The sequence below is a fragment of the Cannabis sativa genome, chromosome 1, assembly GCF_029168945.1.
Source record: "Cannabis sativa cultivar Pink pepper isolate KNU-18-1 chromosome 1, ASM2916894v1, whole genome shotgun sequence".
NCBI classification, from domain to species: domain Eukaryota; kingdom Viridiplantae; phylum Streptophyta; class Magnoliopsida; order Rosales; family Cannabaceae; genus Cannabis; species Cannabis sativa.
In genome coordinates, this window is record NC_083601.1 from 64,468,436 (window position 1) to 64,490,481 (window position 22,046).

A 22,046-nucleotide genomic window follows, 5' to 3' on the forward strand; every position below is an offset into this window, starting at 1 on the left:
ACAATTAATTTTACATGCAATATATGTCAAAATTTTCCAATGTTTTACCGTATTTTTTGTAAATAGCCTAAAAGCTAATCTATTCTATTCTATATCCTCTGATTTAATATTAATTAACTGCAAGGAAAAGGAACAAGCCAATTAATTAGTGTGCGCAGTACTTAAGATTAAAAAAGTACTAGCAAGAAATTAAGATGGCTAATGATAATGATGAGGATGTCGCCACGGAGGTTGATAACGTCTTCAACATCCCCACTAACATGAGTTTCTCCGGTCAAGTGGTAATGAAAGGATCAAAGGAGAAGCTGGATGAGCCCACTGCAAGAAATGATGTAAAACCTGTAATTTTGACTACTGGTGAGATATATATTGTTTGCTTATCCCATATTATATAGATTAATTATTACTCACCTTACATTATATTTGAAGGCTAATTAATTCTGGGTATTACAAATTTTTTCACTATAATTTTTTTTTTTCTTTCTAAAACCTCAACTATTAGTTTAGGTCGTGACTCTTCTTCGTTAGCTTCATCTTTTTAATTATTGTTATTGTTATTATTTATTTATTTATTTTACAATTTCTTTTTTCTTCCTCTTTTGATTTTTTTTTTCATATATTTATATAAAAATATATTTTTTCATTTTGTGAAACTTATTTTTTCGTATCAGATACCTCAAAAGCTCTTGCTCATGCCTTTTTTAGTCAACGATTAACTTCCAAGGTGCTTGAAACATAGTTGGTAAAATAACTCTTTTTAAAGTACACATTGCTAGTTTTATATTGTATAAATATTCTGTTGATTTTACTGCCTAATTTGAACCTAAACAGGTACCAAATGTTACTGATATTGGGCTGAAACCAAGGCAAATAAAGAAAGTTGCTGTCATTGGAGGAGGCCTAATGGGATCTGGAATTGCTGCTGCTTTTCTTCAAGGCAATATTAATGTTATTCTCAAGGCAACTAATGCTTAAAGTCTTCACAAGGGGATAAAATTGATTCAAGGTGTATATACATATATTTTCTTAACAAAAGAAATTAGAAAAGAAGAGAAAATAAGCAATTAGATAGTTTTCTTAACTAAGTTTGAGAAAGACTGAGAGTTTTTCATGTACTTTCTTTTTAGATGTAATATTAATTAGATTACTATCTTAGGGAGAGTAACAAGGAAAATTGTTTTCTTGTATTAATTAATAATGCAGCAAATATGCGAGGCTTAGTAGAAAAAGGAAATATGGCGCGGGCAAAGGCAGACAAGGCACTCTCATTACTTAAAGGTGTTTTGGATTACATAGAATTTAAGGATGTTGATTTGGTCATTGAGGTTGGTACTTATTAAAGGTCTCCTATAAAACTAAAGTTCATCATTGTTAAAGTTGACATATATATTATCTAGTATTTAGTTAAACTATAACGAAGTATACCTTGTAATGGGTAGTAATTGATTTTCATGCTTTTAGAAAGTAGTCTGATAGATTCCTATGATTTCTTAATTTGCAGACTGTCATTGAAAACATTACTCTTAAACAAGCAATATTTAGTGAAATTGAGAAAGTTTGCCCTTCTCATTGCATATTGGCTACTAATACTTCTACATTTGACCCTCAAGTAATAGGGAACAAAACAAGCTCTCAAGATCGCATTATTGGGGTACATTTTTACAGGTAAATAGATACCTCATTCATGTCTTAAATTTTTGTGTTAGAATGTTGTTTTTTTAAAAAAGTAATATGGTGTATAGTAAGATGTATTTGGTTAAATTTATCAAATCTAATTAGTGATGAATGGAGTAACCCATACTTTTATAAATGGTATTGCGCTCTCATACACAATCAATAATGTAATACTCTCAGATTTTTTCAAAATGGTAGTTATTTTTTCTCACTAATCTTGAATGGTTTTATTACTACAAATGATTCTTTTTGGTTCACTATTCTCGAGTCACTAAAGTGGCCTTTAGTTCGAAAAAATGAAAATATAAGTACATGAATGAGAATGAGGATGTGAACAGAAATGGAATAAATAAAATTTAAAATGCACAAAAAAAATGATGAAAAGATTATTAATTTTTTTCAAATCTTGTATTGGAGTTATCTTTCCCTCTATTTTAAAATGGAATAATTATTTTATAAATCTTAAAATGCAACCAAACAAAAAAATGAAATAAAAATTATTTCATTTTAATTCTATTCTACTTCATTATCTCTTATCAAATGATACCTGATAGTTTTTCTAACTCTCCTTTTTTGAACTATTTTTAATTTGGATTGGGTACTCATTAAAATTTGCCATGTTACAATGTGGACATGTGTTTATTTGAAAAGTAAAACAGAGTATATGGTAAAAAAAATATGAGGTTCTCATTCAGTAAGAACTTCTAAGACTGTAACATAACAAGTTTGCCCATTTAGTAGTTTTAGATTTATGAGTGCATTATGAATTAAAAAAAAAATAGTGTCTAGCTTCTATTAATTAATAGTTAATGTTTCCTACATACGTTTCTTGACATAACATATTTGATTTTTTTATTTTTTTTTATTTAAGCGTTTATATATTACAATCATATTTTATCTAAGACTCGAACCTAGGACTTCCAACACACACTCACCTATGGCTACTTGAGCTAGCCTCAAGTGTCAACATAACATATTTGATTAGTATTTTCTTTTTTCTACTTTAAGTAACAACTTTAAAAATCTAATTTTACCATTACATGTTTGGGATATTAATATTTCATTATAGCGATGTTTGCTATAAAAACAGTACTACAAAACATCCCAACAATGTCAAATAAATTGGTCAAATCTTATAATATATTCTGATATGCTTTTCTCTTATGTGACTACTCTTTATTGACAGCCCTGCTCTGCTCATGTGATGCCTTTCCTGGAAATTGTGCGAACAGAGAAAACTTCACCACAAGTGATAGTTGACCTTTTGAGTGTTGCAAAAACCATAAACAAAGTTGCAGTTGTGGTGAGAAACTGCCCAGGCTTTGCAGTTAAACGAACGTTCTTTCCCTACACTACAGCACAAAGTTCGCATCTTTTGGTTCACTTAGGTGTGGACCTTTTCAGAATAGATAGGGTCATCACCAAGTTTGGCTTCCTTGTGGGCCCATTCCATTATGTTCTTTTCTTGAACCACTAATAATTCCTATTTATGGTTGCAAATCCAAGTCTCAATTGAGGATTTTAATATGAAAACCTTAATCATCCATCTGCAGGCTTCAAGACTTAATAGGATATAAAGTATCAATAGCTAGTGGAAATGAACTTGCTAAGGCATACCCTGATCGAACATTTGTGTCCCCATTGGTGGAACTTTTAATCAAAAGTGGAAGAAATGGTACGTACTATACATGCACAGAAGTTTATGTGTGTCATGTTATAGCTAATCATTACTTGTGTTCATTTATTAGGTAAGAAAAATGGAAGGTTGATATTACATTTATGAGAAGGGAAGACAACCAAAACCAGATCTTACAATACTACCAACTGTGGAGGAGTCTAGACGACTTGTGAATATTATGCCAGGCAGTAAGGTAAAATTTGTTAATTATTACTCAAAATTAACCTTGTCTCCTTTGTAATATCAATATTTGATAGTGTAGTAGTTTTCTATGTTAAAAATGTGTTTGGTGTGGCAGCCCATAAGTGTAACAGACCAAGAGATTGTGGAAATGTTACTGTTTCCTGTGGTAAACGAGGCGTGTCGTGTTTTAGATGAAGGGATTGTTATCCAACCATCAGATCTAGATGTTGCATCTGTTCTTCGCATTAGTTTTCCTTCCCACCTGTGAGTAATTCATATGCACTACATACAGTAGAACCTCTATTTAAAAATACTCTATTCAAGAATAACCTCTAATTTGTTATAAAAAAATCAAGTCTCGATTTGGGCCAGTTATAAATAAAAATAACCTCTAAATTGTAATTAGTTATATATTTTTTAAGTCCCGTATTAACAAAGTATAACTCTATATAAGAATAATTACATCTTAATAAAATATATACATGTATTTTATAAATTTATTTATGTAAAATTAATAATTTTATTTTAAATTATAATACATGTATGAAATTATATTTACTCTAAAATATTTCTATTATGATATAGTATTAATGATTATTTATTGTTATTATTGTTACATTGATATTTTTAGTGTAACTCTATTTAGTTATAACCTCCCAATTAGAATATAATTTACTTAGTCCCAAATTGTATTCTTACATAAGGTTCTATATATACATATACGATCAAATTATTTGAAGCCCATATATAATAATTAAAAGCAATTTGATCTTATCCATAAAATTTATTGACAAAATTTGAGCTAAGCGTATCAAAGAATATATATGATTTCAAATTATATAATATCATATACGAACATTAATAAAAAAACATTAAATATCAAATATAAGAGTGTTGCTATTATTGTTAGAAGGAATCCGACATAATTTAATGTGTGAATTAGGGTGTGGCATATATTGTCCAATTAAATTTACTGTGAATTAATAATCTGGCATACCGAATCTGATCTTAAAAGTTGGGTGTTATGGCATTGCATTGATGGTAGGGGTGGTATTATTTATTGGGCAGATAGGATTGGGCCTAAGCATATCTACTCTACTCTCAATAAATGGTCTCAACAATATGGAAACTTCTATAAACCATCAACATTTTTGGAAGAACGAGTAACAAAAGGCATTCTCCTGGTAAGACATGATGAATTAATCTACCACCATCACACTACTACTACTACTACTATTGTTATTTGTTTTAATAATTATTGTGAATTTATTACTAATAAGAACAAGAACATGTTAATCCAAATAATAGAACCTTTTGAAAAAGAAAATTATAATAATATATTACATATGAGTTACACTAATAACAGCCTTGACATTTCACTGCAGGGTGATCAAACTGTTTCAAAATAGAAAGCTCGCCTGTAAGTAAATGTAGTTGTGAATTTGAGAGGAATATAAAGTGAAAATATTGTGTGTTCAGATGAAATCTGATCATGGACTTAACCAAGAATGCGGCACGCCCCTATTTGTATTATCACATTTCATACTATGCCTGGTTCACTGGTATCAACATAATCCAATGGTAGAAACACTAGTTAGGGGCAACCCAAAGTAGGAGTGCTATTCGGTGAATAGACAGGTCCACCACAGACAAGCATGAAGTGAAGGGGCGCGCTAGTCATCTCCTTTCTATCTATATGTCGATTGATATGGCTATTTGTACCTTTTTTCTCAATCCCTTGCACCGTGTTTTGAAGTCTGTATCGCACTAATGAGAAGAGGTGGCACCAGATAGTTTGTTGATGAAGAACTTCATTCACAAGAGTCAACTGTGGCCTAAAGTAGGAACTAGATCTGACGCTACAATCCATAGAAATGTCATATGGGCGTCGTCATACTGGGAGTGGGGTCAGGGTCTGCTGGGTCTGGGAGCTGTATGAATTGGACTGCCTCTCTCTTCTTTTATCTATCCTCATGGGCCAAATCCCAATCTTCACCACCATGCCATGTTCTCTTGGTGAGTACTCCATGCCTTCTATCTTGATGCATACCTGCTGCTGCGATCGCTCTGTCTGAAACAAATACTCTCGTCCGCTTACGCTGCGCTTTCAGCTTGTTTGGGTGTGTTTTCAGTTTTTAAATTTGTGTTTTTAAAAGTGAGAATAGAAAATAATTTTTTGTCATTTTAAAAATTTAATGGTGTTTGACACAAATTTTTAAAAAGTGTTTTTAGATTTTTTCTTACAAAAAAAAATCAATATTTTAGCACCATACCATGATATTAACTCATCCGGGTCTAGATTCGGCTATGGTTTCGGGTCTAGGATCCGAGTATGTGAGCAAAATATAAAATATAATATGTTAGACAAAAAAAATTATTTTTGAAAATTGAAAACAACATTTTGATGTTTTCTGTTTTCTAGTTTTTTAAAACTCAATTTTTAAAAAACAGTTTTTAAAAATTTTTGCCAAACGACTCCTAATAGTTTTTAAAAACTGTTTTCAGTTTTAAAAAACAGAAAATAGTTTTTAAACTGTAAAGCCAAACAGCCTCTTAAGAGCATGTTTGGTATTGTTTTCTGTTTTTTGTTTTCAAAAAATTGTTTTTAGAAATGAAAACAAAAAATAGTTTTTGAAGTTTTTAAAAACAAGTCATGTTTGGTTAGTGTTTTTTAAAAATAATATTGACTAAAAGTGAATTGGTTTTTAAAACAGAAAACAAAATGTTGTTGTTTTCAAAATTCTTGTGCATGTTTGGCATCATAACTAAAAAACTATTTTTTGTTTTTAAAAATAGAAAATTGTTTTTTGAAAACAATTTGACTTGTTTGGCCTTGTTTTTTGAAAACAGTTTTTCAGAAAACAAAGTTACAAAAAACAAGAATTTTGAAAACTGTTTTAAAAACCAATTCACTTTTAGTCAATATTGTTTTTAAAAAACACTAACCAAACATGACTTGTTTTTAAAAACTTCAAAAACTATTTTTTGTTCTCATTTCTAAGAACATTTTTTTGAAAACAAAATCAGAAAACAATACCAAACATGCTCCTTATTTTTTGTAATTTTGTTTTCTGAAAACTGTTTTCAAAAAACAAGGCCAAACAAGCCAATTATTGTTTTCAAAAAACAATTTTTTGTTTTTAAAAACAAAAAACAGTTTTTTAGTGATGATGCCAAACATGCACTAAGTTTTTCTCAAAATTGTGTAGATATAATATTTTTAGGATAAATACTATTTTGGACTTTTTACTTTGCAAAAGTTATTGATTGGAACTTCTATTTTGTTAAATGACAAATTAGACCCATATTTTATAAAATAGTACATCCTAAATTATTTTTTCTTGTCAAAATAAAACTTAATACTTGTTAACCCAAAAACTTTTTTGGGTGGCGTGGACATCAATGTTTAACACGTGGCATAAAGGATGACGTCACGGAGTTGAATAGACCCGAGTCATAGCAGTCAACCTAGGAGGGGACCCTAGCCTTGCGCCCAGGTTGATTTTGAGATCTCTGGGATGGAATCTCGGACTTCAATAGCTTGTAGTGGAGTTCTGATATAGTAGTTTGACTGGGCTATTTTATCCTAGGAACGATGAGGCTGATAGTCTAGTTGCAAAATTCTACGAAGTGTCGCGAATGTCTTAAAGAGAGCGACCTAATCCGTGACTCAACTTAGATTTTATTCAGTAAATTTCTTCCTTTTATTTTCTACAACAACTATTTTAATATTAGCCATATTCGGTCAGTGACTAGTAGGATGATTTTAAATGTTTTCTGTCATTTATTGGAAGATATGGCACATTCAAAACAAGGTTAAAGTGGGTGAATATGAACTCAAACCATGTGAGCTGATTCAGTGATGCCAAAAATTCTGGTTCAATTTTGTAGAGGAAAATTCTACAAGGAGGAACTTTGAGCAGCAATGGATTAAGTGGATTCCCCCTCTTGCTGGTTCAACTAAGATCGACGTTGATGAAGGTTGTTCGAACAAAAGGGAAGTGTCGAGCGTGGCTGTTGTTGCTCGTGATGAGCAAAGTGTGTGTTTGGGAGCTGGAGCTTTAATTCTTAGAAGACCAATCAACGCAATTGTAGCTAGGTTATTTTCAATAAAGGAAGGTTTTGGTTAAGTTTAGGACTGTAAATAAATTGAGTTAGATCTGATTCAGCTATGATCCGACATGATTTAGATCATGTAATGATCTGTCCCACCCCGCTAGATTAGATACTCGGATCGGATCAGATCCGACCTGACTTATTCGGATCTAATCCGACCCATTTTTTTTAGAATTTTAATTTTATATCCATTTTAATTTTGTATTAGTATTATTTAATACAATATTATGTTTGGTATTGAGTTGTATTAATAGATTGTGTAAAGTTATAATATATTTTCAATAAACTCGACCCCAACCCAACTACGGGTAGGGTCCAGGTCTAGGTCTAAGTCCGGGTCCTGGGTCTGGGTCCCCTACACCAACTACAGGTCAAGTTCGAATCCCCAACGCCAACTACGGGTTAGGTCTGGGTCCCCAACACCAACTACAGGTCGGGTCGGGTCCGGATCTAGGTCCGGTCCAGATCCGTGTCTGGTTTGGATCCAGGTCTAGGTCCGGGTCTGGGTCTAGGTCCGAGTTAGGGTTTGGGTCTGAGTCTCGGGTTTCAGGTCTGGTTCGAGTCCCTAACACCAACTGCAGGTCGGGTTTGGGTCCCCAACACCAACTACAGGTTCGGGTTCAATTTTAGGTTCAATTTCAGGTTTGGGTCCAGGGTTCAGGTCTGAGTTTGGGTCCCGGGTCTGGGTATAGGTTTGGGTCCAAGACCAGGTCTGGGTCTTGGGTCCCGAGTTTGGGTCTAGGTTCGGGTCTTGGTCAAGGTTCGTGTCCGGGTCCCAAGTTTGGGTCTAGTTCAAGTTTGGGTCTCAGGTCTCGAGTCGGGGTCTGGGTTCAGGTCTGGGGTCTCATATCCAGGTCTTGCTCTGAGTTTGGATTCAAGTTTGGGTCTCGGGTCTGGATCTGGGTCTCGGGTCTAGGTTCGGGTTCTAGGTCTGGGTCCGGGTCAAGGTTTGGGTCTATGGTCTAGGTTTAGGTTTGGGTCTGGGTCTCGAGTCCTGGGTCCAGGTCTCGAGTTTGGGTTCGGGTCTCAGGTTCGGGCCCTAAGTTCGGGTTTGGGTCCCAAGTTCGGGTCCAGGTCCGGGTTTGGGTATTGTCTCAAGTTCGGGTCCCAAGTTTGGGCCTAAGTCCTAGGTTTGGGTTTAGATTCCGGACGGGTCCGGTCCGAGTCGAGAGTCTGAGTCTTGAATACTTTTTTTTTTTAATATATTGACATCGGATCGGATCAGTTCTAATTTGGAAAAAAAAAATAGGTGGGGCAAAGCAGATCCGATTCGAGATTCAATAAGTATTCGAATGTTTTGGATCAGAGCTCAACCCATTCCAACTAAATGGATCTTTTTGACATGCATAGCTAAGTTTAAATCCGAGTTTGAAGGATTTTTTTTGTTAGAGTTAGACTGTATAAATGTTGTTTCTTTGTCGAACAAGTTTAAATTGTATTGTGGTGATTTGGAGGGAATTATTTGGAGTGTCAAATAGCTTCCCTTGCCATAGGTTGTCCTAGTGTTGTTTTCTCTTGTTGGGAGGCAAATCATCTTGCTCATAGTTTGACCAAGTACACACTCAATTGTGTTGTTAGTGCCTGTTGGAATGGAAATGAGAGTATTCCTAGTGCTGCTAATTCTGCTCTCAGGGCGACAGACTTGCCTATTCTTGTGTAGTCTCTTTAGTTGTAATGAAGATTGTATTTTTAGAAGAAAAATAAATAAAAAATTGCTCCCTGTATGTGAAAGGGTGTTTTTACAATTAATGTACTTAAGAAAATAGTGTACTGATGTATCACTTACTGGTATTTAAAAAGATATATTCTTTTATAGTCACGTATATTATAATTATTTAAGGTATTTTTCAAAAAAATTGAGAAATTAAAAATAATTTACAATATAAAAGATACTTTTCATACATTTTATTTAACATTTGTATATAAAAAAAAAAAAACGTGCAACAGTCAACTTGAACTATATTTTTAAAGTATTAAATTTTTTTGAATTTCTTAAAATTTTATAATGTATTTTAAATAACTACAAATATAAGAATATAACAAAAATTGAACAAAAAAAAATTCTAGATACCAAAAACAAATAAAGAATAGTGTAGAATTTTCTTTTTCTTTTTTTATGAAATAGTAAAATATAAAGTCAAACTCTATTGTTTGTCTGCCACTTCAAAAAGACTAGACGAACTAATTGTGCTTTAAAATCATTTCAAAGATTACCACACTCTTAACTTGACAACGAACATAAATATTAGTGGGCATAAAAAATTAGTTTTTTAAAAAGTAATAATAAAAATCAAGCAAAAGATAAATTAGTGTCCATTAATAATTTTGAAGAAGACATATTTATCTTCACAAAACTTTAAAAACTATGAGTTACCTTTGAAAACTTGATGACTATTTTTATGTTTGATAGACTAGAAAAATATGTGTGCAAGTAGGCAGTGCACCCTATGTGAGGTACAAATCACAATAGACGAACCTACTCACAAAATTCAAACTTCCCATTAGCAAGACCATCATCTTTAGCACGCGACTAGGATACACTTCAACTCCTTCCAGTTCAAACTACAATACCTATTGATTTTATTTATAATTTAAGTTTTATAGAGGGCTCGTTTAGAACGTCGTATTAGGTCGTATTATATTGTATTATATTGAATTATATTTTATGTAATATTTTTATGTAAAACGATATGTGGTATTAACTGTTAGACTTTTTATTTGGGCTTACATTAACTTTTGTTGGTTTTATTAAAACTTGGGTTGATTGGAAGTTTTTTGTTGTATGATCACTTGTTAATGGGCTTAGCATCTGTGTGTAAAGTATAGGTGAAGCAGAAGTGTGGACTTTTCTAGTTAACTGAAGCGTTTGATGAGCAGGCCCAGTCCAACTAGGGTTTTGTAGCTAAGTCTCCTCCCTAACTCTATAAATACATATTGTCTCATCACAATTGTATACCTTTTGATAGTATTGCACTATCGAATTGGAGTAATTGCTATGGATCAAATTGAAGTAATTGCTATGGATTAATCAGGTACGCATACCTAATTATTATGTATTATTATTGTGTTCTATGTTATATACAAATAGATCTTGGGTTTATTATTAATTTTTCTAACATTAATTTTTATGGACACCTAAATATATAATATTTTAGTATAAATTAAAGTTTAACATAGTATTATATAAAAATATGATATATAATTCAATTCAATATAATACAATACAATACGACCTAATATTACGTTCCAAACGAGCCCAAAAGATTCTTTTTATTCTAATTAATAATAGCTATTACGTAACTGTACTTCGTATATGACTTTGTTGCCACTTAATTCTTTAATTTTATATATATTTAGCACATGTATTTGTAATTTAGTGATTATGTTGCTACTTCTTAATTTTGATATTTATTAACCAATAAATGAGTCTTGATTTAATAAATAAACTTAATAATAATAATAATAATAATAATAATAATAATAATAATAATAATATATTAGGGTTGTCGATGTTTTATTGACGGTAAGAGTACCAAGGTTGGAGAAGACACTAATCTACAATTTTTTTATGGTTTCTTGGTTATTTCTATGGTTGTGTGATTTTTTTTGTTTTTTTTTACCATTGATAAGAAACTAAAAATGCAAAAAAAATAAAATAATAAATCACACAAACATGGAAATCATCGAGAAACCATCAATAAGAAATAGAAAATGAAACAAGAAAATAAAAAATTCACACAGTCATGGAAATCATCAAGAAACTATAGAAAAACCATCGATAACAAACTGAAAAATACAAAAAAAAATCCCACAGTCATGAAAATCATTGAGAAACTATCGAAAGATTGTCGATAAGAGTCTTCCCCGACCTTAGTATGCCTACCATGAATAAAACATCGACATATTATCAATAAACTATCGATATAACGTAAGAAAATTTAAATCTCATCGAAAAACTAGATCTCGCCTCTTCAAAATATTTAAAAAGTTATTTGAAAAACACTTAACCATTACTGCGAGTGTAGCAGGTTTCATACGGTCATCGTGCGTGATTCATAGCTTTAGTGGAATCTACGCTGTTTACACGAGAGAGAGAGAGAGAGAGAGAGAGAGAGAGAGAGAGAGAGAGAGAGAGAGAGAGAGAGAGAGAGAGAGAGAGAGAGAGGTTGTTTTTCTTAAGATACAATTATTAATATGAGGGGGTAGAGATTGTTTCTTTTAAGATACAATTATTAATATGAGGGGGTAAAAAGGAAAAAACAAGTCAAAATAGGTAGTATTTAGTATAAATTAGTTAAAAGTATAAAAATTGATAATAGGTATATTTTTAAGTACATATAATAAAATAAATTGGTTCCTTCAACCAAGTATTTTCAAACCACTCGAAGGGGAAGGGAAGCTTCGGAGCACATCACTGCAAAATTGAATCGTTGTGCTGGTACATTGGAAGCTTGAGGCAAAGATTTCACAGGTTATTTTAAACAAAGAATTAATAATTGCAAGGCTGAGTTGAAGATGCTTAAAAACAAAAAAGACCCGACCTCAAATCAGCGATATGGGGAGGTGAAAAAATGACTTTTTGAGATGATATACCAAAGATAAGTTCTTTGGAAATAAAAGTTGAAACAACATTGGTTTTAAAGAAGGAGATCAGAATAGCAAGTTTTTTTATATGGCTACTTCGAATAAGAAGACAAAATAACATTCAGAGTCTTAAAAATGACCAAGGTGTGTAGCTTGAATGGAACAATGGACTGTCGAATGTTGTTATTGATTATCTCTCCTTGTTATTTTTGGCTTCAAATGTTGATTTCACTGAGGTGGTGAATGAGGTTACTCAGTTGGTTTTTGAGGAGATGAATATTGAGTTGCTTCAACCGGTTACAACTAAAGAAGTTTGGAATGTCATTTTTCAAATGTATCTTTATAAAAGCTCCAAGCCGGATGGTATGACACCAGCTTTCTACCAGAAATGTTGGGCTATTGTAGGTGAGGATGTGGTGAAAGTTGTCAATGATTTTTTTCTTAATGGTGATTTAGTCTCTAATTGTGGAAGTGCGATTGTTGTGTTGGTACCAGAAAAGAAAAAACCAGAAACTATGAGTGACCTTTGACCTGTGTAATGTCCTTTATAAGGTGATATCGAAGGTGATGATGAATCAGATGAAGCCTATCATAAGTAGTATTGTTTCGGAAGCCCAAAGTGCATTTATCTCGGGTCTTCTTATCTCATACAATATTATAGTTTCCTTTAAGGTTCTCCACTACCTTAAGAGGAAAAACCAAGGGTTAAATGGTTTCATGGCTTTGAAATTGGACATGAGCAAAACTTACGATCAAATTGAGTAGTGTTTTTTGGAAGCTATGCTCTGTAAATTAGGCTTTGCGAATAAGTGGGTTAATTTAGTGCTAAATTGTGTCTCTTATGCCAAGTACTCTGTGATTCATAGGGGCCGCATAATGGGACTGATCACTCCTTCCCGGGGAATTAGACAAGGAGACCTGTTCCCCTTATTTGTTCATTCTTTGTGCAGAAGGCTTGTTGGCTTTACTCAAAAAATATGAAAATAGAGGGTGGATCCACGAATGTAAAGTGGAAAATAGTGCTCCTAAAGTTTTCCATATGCTTTTTGCCGACGACAGTTACCTCTACTGTAAAGCAATCAGTGTCCAAGCTTTAAAAATTCAAGAACTGTTGAGGAAGTTTGAGTTGGCATCACGCCAAAAGGTTAATTTTAATAAATTATCCATATTTTTTAGCTCTAACGTGTGTGACTTCCAGGGGAGTCAACTTTGTCATATTCTTCAAATGCAGCCAGCTGATGTTAATAGCTTTTAATTGGGACTCCCAAGCATTTTGGGCCGCAACAAATCAACTGCTTTGGGTTTCTTAAAGGAAAAGGTCCGTAAATGTTTACAAGGTTGGGATGGGAAGTTCCTCTCAAAGGCCGAGAAAGAGGTGTTATTGAAAGTTATTGCTCAGTCGCTTCCTAGTTATGCCATGAATATCTTTATTCTTCCTTTGAAGATCACTCGGGATATTAAAGGTATGATGGCGAAGTTTTGGTGGCAAATATCTAATTTGTCTCAACGGGGTATCTATTGGTTGTCTTGGGAATGAATTTGTCAACACAAGAATGGAGACGATATGGGGTTTCAAAATTGTCAGGATTTTAATTTGGCCCTTTTGGGCAAACAAGATTGGAGACTCCTTACTAGGCCACATTCGCTTGTTGCTCGTGTCTTTTAAGCTCATTATTTCTCCAATGGTACTTTCCTCAATGCTTCTCTTAGAAATAACCCGAGCTTCGTTTGGAGAAGTATCTTAGAAGCTCAATATTTAATTCAAGAAGGAGTGCGTTGGTGTGTGGGTAATGGTCAAGACATCAATATTCTTGACAAATCTTGGTATCCTGTCAAGGAGAACCCGTATGTTTCTTCTACATCCTGGTTTGTTAAATTCTAGAGTTTTTACTTTATTATGTATTGATGGTTTTGGTTGGGATAAGGAAATTATCCTTCATTTGATTAAGGAAAGGGATCAAAGAATCATCTTTAATATCCCTATTCAAATTTCCAACAGCAGCGACCACTATGTATGGTCCTTAGAAATTTTTGGCTTGTACTTGGTTAAGAGTGCATACTCTTTTCTCCAAAGAAATTATGGCTGCTGGTATAATAATGAGGATGCTATTTTCTGGAAGAAAATGTGACCATTAAAGCTGTTGGGTTTTGTGCCCTAAATAAAACCCTTTACAATCTGATTAGTTATCAATATAAGAAAATTGAAGTGATTTATGTTGGCATGAATTTTACATGCTAATGGTTTAATATGTTTATTATATTTATACACAAAATCAGTTAAATCCAGATCATATGTTTATTCACAATTACAGTATCGTCAACACAGTGGAATGTGATTGTGATCGTATGAATCAAAAAGACTAAGTCCCTGTTTCATCAGTGTTTTGGATTTACACTAATATGATAATCAGCGATGATGTATACTTACACTTGGAGTAAGTGTTATGTTCTTTCAAGGACATTAGTAAAGTATACTAGTTTCGAATGTATACATTGGACTGGACCGATATTGCAACTTAGTTAAGATATTATAAACTTACCGTTATATATTTCAAAGTCAATATCAGTAGTTGATCTTAAGATTAAAAGAATATAAATCCTGATATGCTTAGGCTCAACTCAGGAGTACTATTCATGTTCTTTGATTTATTAGTTAAGCCTACTTTTGGGTCAAGGTGATACGTATATTTTGGGAACATGATAGTACGATTGAGTGGGAGTGCTGAACATAAATATGGAATCTATAGCTTCTACTGGTGTATAGAAGTTAAGTGATGATTCCCTTCGAGCTTAGCTAAATAGAAGTAAATGGGTGAGCTCTTGTTTAAGTGACTAATTCTTAGATCACTAAACATCATTTACAGGTAGCTAAGTGTTTTAAGGGGCAAAATACATTGAGGGGTGAGAACGGTAAAAATATCCCATCTCGATGTAAATCATCTATATAGAGGATCTTTAATCACAATAAGATTATAACAATGGTTAAATGAGATAGCATATCTATATCGTGGAACATATAATATGCTCTATATAAGTCTGAGAGTGCAATTCTAAGTTCTAAGAGTGGATTCAACGAAGAATTAATAAGTAGGAATTTACTTAGTAAATTCGGTTCACTTATTGGAAGCTCGACATATAGATCCATGGTCCCCATTCTAGTTGAGACTATACTGCTTGTAAGACTCAATAATTGATTTGTGATTAATCAATTATAATTCTAAAGTTAGACTATGTCTAATTTGTGAATTTTCACTAAGCAGGGGCGAAATTGTAAAGAAAAGAGATTCTAGGTTTATTTATTTATTAATGGACTTTATATGTCTAATTAATAATTAAATTAAATGACAATATTATTTAATAATCTATTTTAGTTATTAAATAATTAGTTTTAACATTTAAATGGTTAGAATTGGAAATTTAGCGTTTTTGAGAAAATAGAAATAAAATTTGTGAAAACTGCAAAAACCAAGTGGGGCCCATTACACACCATGGCCGGCCACTTAAAGTGGTTTTTCAAATTGATATTTTCATTATTAATGCCAAATAATTCCTAACCTAAACCTAGTAGTTGCCTATAAATAGAAAGTGATGGCTCAGTCAAATCATAAGTTTTCATAAGCTTTTCTGTCAGAAAATTCTCTCTTCAGAAAAACTGAGCCTTCCCTTTTCTCTCTATAGCCAAAATCCCCTTTCTCTTTTCTTCTTCTAAAATTTCGAACCCTAGTGATAGAGTAAGTGCCCACACACAGCAAGTGGTAACTCAATCATAGATTGGAAGACTGTGAAGGATCACACACAAAGAGAAGGACATTCGGGCTCAGATCTTAATAATACTCTGCGACAGAAAGGATAAAAGGGTTAGAGATCTGAGTGGAAGGAGACATTAATTCCGCTGCAATCAATGTAAGGTTTTCTTAACTTTATATGTGTTTATTTATCGTTTTAGAAAGTTCATATTTAGGGTGTTAAACAACATACTTGTGAGTAGATCTAAGATCCTGGTAAAATAAATTCCAACAACTGGCCTCAGAGCCATGGTAATGGATTTGCTTGCAAGAAATTTGGACTTTAAAACGATTGTTTGTTATTTGGATGGTTTCATGTTGTGTTAAGTGTCGTTTGATGATTGATTGATGTTTGTGAATTTTCGTAAAAAATAATTGAAATTCTGTTTCTGGAATTATTTTTATTGGATAGTATGGAAAAAATTAAGCAATTTACTTCTTTACAGAACTCAATTTCGATTTAATTTGAATTAGTTATGATTTTTTGAAGTTTCGGAAAAAATCAGGGTCGTGCAACAGGGCCACGCGCGCGGACAGCACGCGTTCAGGCAAGCTGCTCGACCGAGCGCCTGTCTGAACCACCCATCCGCGCGCAGAAATCCTGCAAATCCTCCCCAGCGCCGTGTTTCCTCGCCCATGCAACCCAAGCGCGCGCGGACAGTATGCTCAGCATACTGTCCGTACAGGTCGCATTTTTTCGTTTTTCTTCGATTTTTCATGTTATTTTATGGATTTAACTTCCGATTTTTTGTGTAGTTTTGTATTTAGACATTTACTATTCCTATTTCAATTCTAAATATCACAATTAAATTAATTAATATTTTTTTTTAAATTTAATTCATGATATTAGCGTAATTTGAATTTGAAAATAGTAAATATCTATCTTTTTGCTTAATTATCTATCTTATTTTTAAATTTGATTATATCGTATCTTTTTTTAAAATTTAAGGTCAGATATTAAATTTTTAAAAAAAATTAATTTTTTTTAAATTATTTGACCTTATTTAAATTTAAAATAAGATAACTATAATCATGATATTTTAAATAGAAGTAAGATATTTTGCTAACTTTTAAATTTTGTTATTTTATTTATTTAAATTAAATCATAAAATCTGAAAAAGATATTTATTTATCTTTTTTTAATTTTTATTTAATTTTATTTATAAAATAACATTAAATTTTTAAAAAGTAGTTAGCAAATTTTGAAATGATATTTAGGTTAGTTGAAACCTAATTTTTCAAAATTGTAGGTTTAATTTTAAATATTATTTTATTAATTTTGAAAATATATATATTTTATTTTAATTTTATAATTCAAAAATAAATATTTTTTTATTTAATTATTTTTTCGAAATTTAATTATTTAAAATTATATAAATCCTACATCCAACTATCCAGCTAACCTTGTTGCAGGAGTATGTGTTTTAGCTTGTTTGTAAGTTTTATAAAACCTATTATTGCTTGATTGCAAATAGCCATGGTTAACTTGTTGACAGATCCAATGATCTTATTTTAACTCATGGTTCCCTTGGTCAAGTAAATAATTTGTAACAGGTAAATTTTACAATCTTCTTTCATCTGTGTATGACCTAGCAACATGATAGAATCCATCCAAATGTGTGCATGTGTGAGCCTATATGTTTATTTTAGGGAAATTTTTATTAATATACGTATAACATATAAAAATTACATAAAAGACTTTAATTAATTAAATAGGCATTTAGTACCGTGACACATCATCATCCCTACCGTAATACCAAAAAAATTGCATAACAAAGTCCAAAAATGAAACATGCCATCTCGATCTATGAACACGCCATATCGTTCAACAAATTACGGAATTTGATCCTCAAAACAACGCGTAAAACACAAACACCAAAACGAAACCTATAAATTTACTTTTTTGGGATTCAAAATCACAGCTCCAATCATTCTTTAAAAAAAAAAAAAACCATTGACGAACAAAAAAGCTTCGTTCACAAAAACACCAATCAAGCATTCATATCCGAAATCGTTTCTCAAACAACAAACAAGGTCTACAAAATCTATTCACTACGATTGCAAAAGAGATCAAAGTCACAATTCGAAACCATTCTCACAAAAAAGAAAAACTCCATTAACGAAAAAAAAAAGCTTCGGTCACAATCACCACAAGATCGATCGAGAATTTAGAACCGAATTTGTTTCTCAACAACAGAAAATCATTTCTCAACAACAAAACAGTGACAAATTTATTATTGGAAAAGTAAAAACTCAATTGACAATTCAAAAATTGACCAAAAAATTTCTCTGCTCTAAAAATAAAATAAAATAAAAAAATCCTAAAGTATACCACATATGAAAAATAAGTAATATGTAATCAACCAACAATCCTAATTATATGAAAAACGCACATATATAACTATACAAACACATTTTTTTAAAAATAAAAAATAAAAAACCCTAAAGTATACAACGCACATCAAAATAACATTCGATCAAATAAAATTCCCAAAAAACAATCAAATAAAAATATACAAAATATTTTTACAAAAATCACATCCAACTTTTCATGTTATCTTCACAGACAATAAGTTATAAATAGTATCAGTAAACTAACACTGACAAAATCATCACACTTAACATACACTGTAAACTACCATTACCGTAATCAATTCATTAGTATAGTACAATTTGCATGGTAATCCTAATCTTGCTACATGTTTATTGTTGTTATTAATGTTACGAATTTTTATGCTAGCTTCACAGACAATAAACTATAAAAATACATCAAAAAACTTCCTTATGTAATATGCATGTTATATATCATTTAGTTTTCAGTTTAAAAAAATTAAAATATGAATTTTTATACAAATAGATAACCTGTTTATTTATTTATGACGAACTTATTTGTCTTTTTTATTCTTAGTTTGATAAAAATCATCAGATTTTATTTTTATTTCAATATGCCAAAATAAAACTAATAAGTTTATTTGGCATATATGAGTATAGATATATATATATATGTCAAATAAACTTATGAATGTATTTTATCATATTCAAATCTCTAACAAGTGTATATATTGTTATCCAAGTTTACCATATAAGACATGTTATAGTCATGTACTTTGTATACAACTAGATTTGATGTCTTAACCTAAAAAAATAGACTAATTAGTTTGTTATTTCATAGGCATACATGATGATAGATTGAGTTTGAAACAAAAACATATATTGTTGTTCTAATATACGAAAAATAAACTAATAGGTTTATTGACGTATATCATTATGTTTGATTATAGTTTACTCTGTATTGAAAAAAGTAAAATGTTGTTCCAATAAATAGAAACTAATAGGTTCATTGACATATATAATTGTAGGCTATATGAAATGAAATGAATTGCTATTCCAATATACAAAAAGAAAAATAAAAATTTATTTCAATATGCCAAAATAAACTAATAGATTTATTAGTATATACGATGGTAGGCTGTACGAAAAGGCTGCTATGTAAACAAAGAATAAAAATTTGTTTCAATATGCCAAAATAAACTAATAAGTTTATTTGGGATATATGCCAAATAAACTTATGAGTAATGCATTTTATGTGAGTAAGACATTTTATCATATTCAAATCTTTGACAAGTGCATAGATTGTTATCCAAATTTACTATGTAAAACATGTTACAGTCATGTATTTTGTATACAATCAAATTTGATTTGATGTCTCGACCTAAAAAAGAATAGACTAATTAGTTTGTTATTTTATAGGCAAACATTGTGTTTGAAATAAAAAATAAATTGTTGTTACAATATATGAAAAATAGACTAATAAGTTTATTGACGTATGTTTGATTATAGTTTACTATGCATTGGAGAAAAATAAAATGTTGTTCCAACAAATAGAATCTACTAAGTTTATTGACATATATAATGGTAGACTATATGAAATGAACTGAATTATTATTCCAATATATACGAAAAGAAAAATAAAATTTTGTTTCAATATGCTAAAATAAACTAATAGATTTATTAGCATATACGATGATAGGCTATACGAAAAGGCTACTATGTAAATAAAGAATGAAAATATATATGTCAAAATAAACTAATAAGTTTATTAGGCATATATGAGTATAAGCATATATGCCAAATAAACTTATGAGCAAGGAATTTCATCATATTCAAATCTTTGACAAGTGTATATATTGTTATTCAGGTTTACTATGTAAGACATGTTACAGTAATGTACTTTGTATGCAACCAGATTTGATGTCTCAACTTGAAAAAAAATAGACTAATTAGCTTGTTATTTTATATTCACGCATTGTGTTTGAAAAAAAAAAAAAAATCAATTGTTGTTCCAATATACACGAAAATTACACTAATGTGTTTCTTGGCGTATATCATTATGTTTGATTATAGTTTACTCTCTATTGAAAAAAATAAAATGTTATTCCCCCAACAAACGATAACTAGTACGTTTATTAACATATTGTAGACTATATGAAATGAAATAAATTGTTGTTCCAATATACAAAAGAAAAATAAAATTTGTTTTAATATGCAAAAATAAACTAATAGATTTATTAGCACAACTAATAGTATGAATTCTGTATGAATTACTTTGTATGATCTATGTTTCTTTTGTATATCAGTTTTGTAAACTAATATCATGAATATATTCAATATTTAGTTTGAAAATAAAAAGAAAATTATAAAGACCATTAATAATTGTAAACATATCAGCTTTAAAAAAATGTTGATCGTGAACATCTAACTTGATATGAAAGCAACAAAAAGTATTGAAATTTATAAGAGGCAGCTTTGCAAAATATGTTTACAAAGGAGGTTTACAGAAGGAGGTTTACAGAAGGGGGTATTAAAAAAATTATGGAAAATTTGGAAAATCCTGATCATGTACTCTGCACCTCCTGACGCACGTCCCATCCAACTGTCGCTGATGTCATCCTTCTCTTCAGCTTGTTCAAAAAGCAACAGAGGTTTACAGAAGGAGGTATTAAATTTTTTTTGGAAAATTTGGAAAACTGTGATCACGTGCTTTGCACCTTCTGACGCGCGTCCCATCCAACTGTCGCTGACGTCATCCTTTTCTTCAGCGTGTTCAAAAAGCAATAGGATTGGATTAAATTTTAAAAACGATATAAAGTAGCGGTAATATTAATAATTAGAAAAACTAAGTTATTATTGGAATTAAATGTACAAATACGTGTCCACATGTAAATTATCCTTTATTTTATTATATAGATGCATATAGGTTGTTGCTAAATAAAATGTCACACCATGATAGATTTTATTTAGGTCCATTTAGTTTTTGGACCTATTCAATTAATAATAGTTATTCCTTTTAAGGTTAAATTCCTCTCTTTTGGGCCTTGTGTGAGAGGTTGGGGCCAATAGAAGTGGGTACGACATACTGAACCTAGCTCCCCCTAACATGAACTACCCAAATTGCGAAGGCCCATTTGCCTGATTTGAATAATTGTGCTAGGTTAATTAAATTAGTTTAACCTAATAAAATTGATTAACAACATAATTAACTTTTAAAATATATGAACTTTATTTTCATTTTAATATTTTAAAGTTAATTTTAAGAAAAACACTTTTAGTTTTAGATATTATTTCTAGTCAAACTATTTGTATTTTTCTTGTATTTATATAATAAAGAATTTTAACTAACTAGATTCTTTCTGGAGCTTATTTAATTAAATATTCCTATTTAAGTTATAAATTAGTTATATTAACTGATTTTTCTTATCTAACTTAAATTTGAATATTTTATTTAAATTTAAAATTAAGTTGAGGAATTCTAGGCATTAGTTATTAAAGATTCTTAAGATATTTTTTAAGTTAGTTTTAAACTTAAAATAGAATATTTTTCAAATTAAGTGGTTACATCTTAATTTTTTATATTTAATTAAATTTAAATTTGAAAATATTTAAGTTCTAGATTTTTTCTATAACAACTTAAATAAGATACTTTTTCAAATTTTTGTTGAAAAGATACTTAGTCAAATAAGATATTT

General features: G+C 30.8%; 1 protein-coding gene and 1 long non-coding RNA gene across 2 annotated transcripts; both read left to right on the forward strand.

The window, feature by feature from the left end:
* The first annotated feature begins 1,235 nt into the window (after positions 1 to 1,235).
* On the forward strand, positions 1,236 to 7,665 carry LOC115708299 (peroxisomal fatty acid beta-oxidation multifunctional protein AIM1). Its single transcript, XM_061111414.1, has 8 exons — positions 1,236 to 1,325; positions 1,502 to 1,651; positions 2,861 to 3,099; positions 3,228 to 3,378; positions 3,462 to 3,545; positions 3,651 to 3,799; positions 7,271 to 7,350; positions 7,427 to 7,665. The coding sequence occupies exons 1-8, from the start codon at positions 1,236 to 1,238 to the stop codon at positions 7,663 to 7,665; spliced, it is 1,182 nt and encodes a 393-aa protein (XP_060967397.1).
* Positions 7,666 to 9,998: 2,333 nt separating this feature from the next.
* LOC133033659 (uncharacterized) lies at positions 9,999 to 12,627 on the forward strand. The gene is made up of 2 exons (XR_009685787.1): positions 9,999 to 11,816; positions 11,860 to 12,627. It is a non-coding gene; the product is annotated as an uncharacterized LOC133033659 (long non-coding RNA).
* The last annotated feature ends 9,419 nt before the right edge of the window (positions 12,628 to 22,046 follow it).